At 45.4% G+C, this 7,487-nt stretch overlaps 1 protein-coding gene across 1 annotated transcript; it reads right to left on the bottom strand.

The window, feature by feature from the left end:
- Window positions 1–4,651: 4,651 nt before the first annotated feature.
- LOC311047072 (mitochondrial chaperone BCS1-like) lies at window positions 4,652–5,917 on the bottom strand (the record flags this gene model as incomplete). The annotated part of the gene is made up of 1 exon (XM_084059657.1): window positions 4,652–5,917. The coding sequence occupies one exon, from the start codon at window positions 5,915–5,917 to the stop codon at window positions 4,652–4,654; it is 1,266 nt and encodes a 421-aa protein (XP_083915783.1).
- Window positions 5,918–7,487: the final 1,570 nt, after the last annotated feature.

Below are 7,487 nucleotides of genomic sequence, written 5' to 3'. Positions count from 1 at the left end.
CATCGTCTCAAAACAGTTCCACAAAGTCCGTCCCGGGTGTTTTCTGTCCCTCATGATGGTGACAGCCAGGAACGGTGTCTGGCCGGCTGACAAGCTGCTCCGATCGTTGTCTCTGTCCTCAGCCTGAATGTCCCTGTGTGGGTTCACACACGCACGCACGCACGCACGCACGCACGCACGCACGCACGCACGCACGCACGCACGCACGCACACACACACACACACACACACACACACACACACACACACACACACACACACACACACACACACACACACACAGTGGTGGAAAAAGTACTGAAATGTTTTACTTAAATATAAGTATCAATACTGCAATGTAGAAGTACTCCATTACAAGTTAAAGTCCGGAATTCAAAATTGACTTGAGTAAATGTACAAAAGTATCAAAATGTACTTAAAGAACCAAAAGTAAAAGTACTAAAATGTTTGAAAATAGCAGATCTACAAGCTCACAACGTGTCGTGATGCGGCACATTGTGAGTTTGTAGATCGGCTATTTTCAAATAGCCTAGGTATAAAATAGGGCGGTTAATGTATGTTTTATAAGGTAATAATTTATATCTGCAAAGTAACTAGTAACTAAAGTTTTCAAATAATTGTAATGGAGTAAAAGTACAAAATGTGCCTCTGAGATGTAGTGGAGTAGAAGTAAAAGTATAGACAATTGGAAATACTCCAGTAAAGTAAAAGTACCTCAAAATTGTACTTAAGTACAGTACTTGAGTAAATGTAGCTACTTAGTTACTATACACCACTGCACACACATGCACGCACGCACACACACACACACACACACACACACACACACACACACACACACACACACACACACACACACACACACACACACACACACACACACACACACACGCACACGCACAAATGTTCCTCTGGGTTCAGACGTCCATTGACAGCACATGAAAGCGGTGACATGGCGCTCGGACCGTAGATGACAGGATAGCAATGTTCTCCCGTTCAATGGCGTTCCCCCAGGACCATGCAGGCAGAGATAAGACGGCCGCGACTCCATTCAATATCTCTGTCACATCATGCTGCTGTGGTGAGAACCCAAAAGACAGACAGTGACAGCTAGGTATAGGATCAAAAGCAGGACTTGTTTTTAACCCTTTAAGCCGATTCTACATGTCTCCTAAATCCCAACAGTTTTCTGAAAAACGGAAGTTTCTATATCAGTGGTGCTCAAACTTTTTCATGTCAAGGACCCCCAAAATTATATGTATTTGGACGCGGACCCTCATCAAAATATGTTGTTCCAGGGACCCCCCAGAAGCAAAGACTTGAGTTAAAAATATTCGCTTTAAAAACATATATATTCAAAGATTTGCACACATTTTCACGATTTTTCAAAAATAGCAGATCTACAAGCTCGTAGCGCGGCACTCGGTGCCGCGCTGCGAGCTTGTATATCTGCTATTTTTGAATAGCCCAAAGTGTAAAATAATGCTTTTTAGCTCAAATCTAAAAAGGACACAGATAACATGCCCTACCAACAGTTATAAAAACATACGAATCCATACTCTCCTTCAAACCCGCTTACAGGTGGCTGCAATTCGGAACTGGTCCCTGTGGAAAGTCAAACCCTAAACTGTTTGACCCGCTCCCCTTGGGCAAGATGCTGCAGTCCATCAAAGCTAGAACTGAAAAGCTTGAATGCAGATTCTACTCGGGGGCTGTTAGTTACTTATGAACTCTAAGCCCCAATGAATGCACTTTCTCTGTTCTGCCTTGCTGTGCTGTTATACAGTATGTCATGCTGCCATGCTACCTTGTTTGTATGAATGCTGGATGCTGCTGTCTTTAAAGGAGGAGTTCACCCAAAAAAATGACTTATTTTCTATCAATTGCACACCCTATGAAGCCTTGAATCCATGGATTATTTTTTGTTTTTGTCGCATTCCTAAGCTAATAATTTGATTCCCGTCTCCTACCGGCTAATGTATCCGGTAGGAGACACAGAGTAGAGTATTTGTGTCTCCTACTGGATACACACACGGTCATCAAATTATTGTCTTAGGAATGCCACAAAAACAAAAATAAATCCATGAATTCAAGGCTTCATGGGGTGTGTAATTGATAGAAAATAAGTCATTTTTTGGGTGAACTCCTCCTTTAATATGCTGCTCAGTTTGAATTCACTGCACTTTAGGATCATATGCGTATTTTTTCTTTATTGATAGTTATTTTATTGTACACTGCATGTCCTGAATACGATTTTCGTTTCATGTGCAAGCATGTAAATGACAAATTAAGTGAACCTTGAACCTTGAACCTGTAAAAAAAAAGAGACACTCAAAGATTTGGCGGCCCCCCCTGTAGTATCTCTTTAGGACCCCCTGTTGAACTGTACAGCACAGTTTTGGTGTCAGCTGTTAGAGCTCTCATGCTACCGGTATGACAGTCTAGCTGGGGAAGCCCCGCCCACTTCCTGTCCGCACACAAACATCTGTGAGCGTTGATGTCGCCTGAGGCGTGGGAACTCTGGGGGGGGGGGTGGGTCCGCCCACGTAAGGGGGCAGAGCAGTGACCCGCACGTACAAACACACATATACGCACACACACACACACACACACACACACACCAACACACATGAGTTCAGACGCACACGCGCACACACACACACACACACACACACACACACACACACACACACACACACACACACACACACACCCTCTGGCACTTGTCACAGTAAATGCATCATTGTGTCTCATTCAGCAGATTAGTTTAGTTTATATTGTGAAGAACCCTTAATACTGTACCTATCAAAATAAATACACACATTTATAGTCCACGCATGCACGTGTGTGTGCGTGTGTGCGTGCGTGCGTGCGTGCGTGCGTGCATGCGTGCGAAAGACTACAAAAACAATGATTCTCGGAGGCAGCTGGCCTCCTGATTGGCCAGCCAGCCGCAGGACTACAGATTTGTTAACGGAACTGTGGTGCAGTGGTTCCCAGGGGTCCTTGAGGGGGTTCCAGTGTCTGACAAAATGAATATGAAATGTCTAAATACTGAATCAAGCGACTTAAAAACGGCCTGGGGGGCTCACAAAAGCCTGAGTAGACGATAAAATGAACGGAAGTTTTTAAGTGAAGTGAAAATATCCCGTTAAGTACAGTTTTGAGGTAATTTTTCTTTAGTAAAATATCCAATTTCTGTACTTATACTGATTATTACAAAACATACATTAACCACTTCAGCCCTACATTCGGCCATTTGAAAATAGCCGATCTACAAGCTCACAATGCGTTGCGATGCGACGCATTGTGAGCTTGTAGATCGGCTATTTTCAAAAGATTTGTATACATTTGAAAACGTGTAAAATGGGATATTCTACATAATGAGTACTTTTACTTTTGGTACTTTAAGTACATTTCGATGCCAATACTTTTGTATTTTTTAACTCAAGTACATTTTGAATTGTGGACTTTTACTTGTAATGGAGGTTTTCTATATTGCAGTATTGATACTTTTACTTAAGTAAAACATTTTGAGTACTTTTTCCACCATTGCTCATCAATCACTTCAACACACATGTGCCCACACACACACACACACACACACACACACACACACACACACACACACACACACACACACACACACACACACACACACACACACTTTGACCTTGTAGGTTTTCTTGCTAAATTCGGCTTGTTTGTTCACTTGATGCGTTTCCTTTGAACCGCTGTCTACAGGGGAATGGAGCCATTAACCTCAGAGGGACACCCACACACACTGACACGTACACTGTGTACGCACGTCACACAACACACAGCACACACAGAAACAGCACCCCCCCCCCCACACACACACACACACACACACACACTCACACTCACACACACACACACACACACTCTAGCGCTTATGCACACTTGTGTATGCACGTAACACAACACACACAAGTGTGGATATGGCTTTTTGTGGCAACTTGGGAGGCTGTACTTCAAACCTATAGCATTGAGGTTTGTCTTTCTCTTTTGGGATAGGCCTTTGGCTGTGCTGCTCCATTTCCCCCACCTGTTTGATCTTCCTCTTGCATGTCAGACATAGGGACCATATTAGATACTCTTGGTTCGGTTCTGTGTTTATACTGTAGCTGACCACCCAATGTTTTCCCATAAAAAGGGTGTTTTATTTCTCCATTCACCATGGTTTCTGACAACAAAACAAACAAATGGAGAAAATGAACAACAGGCATTGAAACGGTGCCACCACAATTAGATATTGTAAAGTAAATCAAATATGTAACTCAGAATAACGAAGTAAATACAAATAAACACAGATAGACAAAAGATTACATGGGTCATGAACACAAGGCTGCTTGGGCTGGAGAAGGAGCAACTTTTTGGTTTTGGACCAGGCGGCAAGTTTTCATTGCTGGATATGTCAATGCGGAATTAATGAAAAACACTGCAGTTCTCATTAATGGCCTAGATGATGTTTCCCCTCTTGCTGATTGCAGAAGACATTTCATCCCATTCAATTCAATGGGTATTTGGCCGGACTTTATAGCCTTTACGGATTTTATTACCTTATTAAAACATTGTCATTATACTTTATACTTTCAGTCGGTAGTTTAAAGTCTTATGAAGTTAATGCTCATCCCTTCATTGTGTCCACGTTGTCTATAGATCCTGCAGGGTCCGTTTTGTACAACATAAAGTGTCCTTGGACCTGGGCTGCAGTGATCTCACGGTGAGCGGCCGAGACACACTGAGCGAACCGCTCCGCCTCGGCCGACGGCCGCTCGGGGTAGAAGCGGCGAAACATCTGGGCGAGCTGCCAGCGCGTGCAGTGACCCACATACCGCTTGACGTCCACGCGGCCCGGCCGGATCAGCGCCGCATCCAGCCTTTCTATGAAGTTGGTGGTCATGAAGACTACTCGGGCTTCGGACGAGGCCACGCCGTCCAGCGCGTTGAGCAGACCGCTGAAGGTGAGCCGTCCCATTCCCTGGTAGGCCAGAGGGTTCTCTGTGGGTGTAAGCTCCCTGCTCGCGAAGGCCGCGTCCACGTCCTCCAGCAGCACGATGCTCTGCTGGGGCGCGGCGCTCAGCAGGTGGTGCAGGCGGTCGTCGGAGAGGCTCCGGTCGCTCAGGCTCACGATGCAGATGCTGTAGCCCAGCTCCCCGGCCAGCGCTGTGATGAAGCTGCTCTTTCCGCAACCCGGAGGCCCGTGCAGCAGATACCCTCTCCTGTAGGGGATTCCTCTGTCCGCGTACCACGCGGGGTTCTCGATGAACTCCTTCACGTCTTCCAGCAGCCCCTCGGCCACGCCCGCCTCCAGCACCACCGAGCCCAGGGGCCGGCGTCGGCGCGGCAACCCGAACGGCCTCCACTCCGCCCCCATGGCCGTGTAGATGAGCGTGCGACCCTCCTCCTGCTTCAGGGCAAGCTCTCGAGCTTCTCGTAGGATGTCGACGAACATCTGTCTGTCCCTGCCAAGAGCGGTGAAGGTGATCGACTCCCACGGCGTTTTCGTCTGGAGATCCGCCACCGTCGTCTTGTCTCTGGCCCTCTCCACTCGGATCCACTTGTTCCCGTACCAGATGATGTGGTTCCCGGGACCAGGGTGGAGGTGGAACTGCGTGAGCACACGTCCGCTCTCGTGCTGCGAGTAGGACGTCTCCACGCTGAGGTGCTGCGTGTGTCGCGCGTGCTTGGAGATCCAGCTCAATAGCCAGCGGTAGCTCTTGTCCCCGCCCGGAACCTCCAGGGTCATCATGTAGTTCCGGCGGAAGAAGATCATCCCCGCCTGGGCTCCCTTCCGAGCCGCGGCCAGCACCGTTCCCACGCCGACCAGTCCGAACCCGGCCCCGAAGTAAGGGTTGTCCTTCAGGCTTTCTTTAATATCTGACCAAAGCATTGTTAAAATACTGCTCAAAGAGAAGGGGTCTGGTTGTCTTTGTTGTGACTAACAGCAAATGTTACGGGTCTGATTCCTGGTTCGTGTTGAGAGGATTGTTGGACATTCATGCCTCATCTCTAGAACTTTGACCCTATTTTTTTATATTGTCTGACAGGGATGCTCTTGACATCACAATGATGTCACGATGCAGTCTGCCACATCCTTTTATGGAGTTTCTAGGTCAGCCATGCCTAAATATGGAGTCTGTGATGCTGATGTGTGTCAGCTCCATATAGGGAGTTTTCTGTCAGTCTTACCCATATATGGAGTCTGTGATGTCAGACCAGCAGTAATAGTAACCGTAACAACTAGGACTTTCACAACGCTAAACCCTATTCTTGAGTTTGAGTTTGAGTGACGTCGTTGTGCATTGTACGTAATGACATCATCACACAATGCCATCACAATGTCATCATCACCACCATGTCCTTTATTAAAATGAATTGACAAATCAACAAAATTACATTTGGCAATTTTCAACAATTAGAGGTTTGGGCCCCTATGCGCCCCTCTGATCCGACCAATAGGTCTGAGTCATCGTGTCGGGGGTTTTGTCAGAGTACCCGTTGTACCCGTCTGTCTGTGTCCCTTTTGTGCCCAATGCCCATTTATGGAGATCTCTGTATCTGTCTGTCTGGTTATGGCAGAGTCATGGTGACATGAGTGTGACATCAGAGGTCCGCCGGCCGGCTGGCCGGTCCTCCCTTAAGGCAATTTTAATAGGTGACACATTTTGAATAGAGCTGAGTCGTCTAGGATTTTTGCTTTTTAGTTTTTTCATTTCACATGAAAGCAGGGAATCATAGCAAAATAGTGATATATTGGTTAATTAGATTGAGAGAATAGTTTTGAAAAACACCAATTGAATGGCACACATTCAGAGATAGTACCAAAGAGATTCCAGAGCAACAAGTCGACACTCAATTCATTGGTCGTCCCGTTCTGTTCTACTATCATATATTTAATGCTTCCACAGGACTGGTCTGTGTTGAACAACGAAAGGGTATTATAAATATGCTACTATAACCATTTACTCATGTATTATTTATCATATTTATGAATCGATCAAAGCACATATTAGTAACAGACAGGGTCAGGTCAGGGTGCTTGTGTGCGCATGCATGTATGCGCACACGTGTGTGCGACCGCACATTTTTAATATCTTAAAAATCATTGATTCTTATTTACAAATAATGTACCATAGAAATACATGGCATAACGTCCAGTCTTCCACATTGATGATGGTTTCTGTATTTGTGATTTAGCTACCTGCTCTGTGCAGCACTTTGGTCAAAATATGCTTCAATGAATAAATGTGACTCTACTTGACTTGAAAACAAATGACAAAAACTGTTACTAAATAACTAAACGACTCAATATAAATATAAATTTGAGACAATGCATTTAAGACCGGCCCTCCCTTAACCCATTTAAGTTTTCTGAAAAACTTCAAATATTTATTCAAAAATTGCAACAAATGTATGTTGCTATATACTGTACATAGCAACAGGAACCCACGTCCTGAAAG

The sequence above is a fragment of the Gymnoscopelus microlampas genome, assembly GCF_963454915.1.
Source record: "Gymnoscopelus microlampas genome assembly, chromosome: 6".
Classification (NCBI taxonomy): Eukaryota; Metazoa; Chordata; class Actinopteri; order Myctophiformes; family Myctophidae; genus Gymnoscopelus; species Gymnoscopelus microlampas.
Note: the sequence above shows the minus strand (reverse complement) of the source record. Positions and strands in the feature narration are given on the sequence as shown.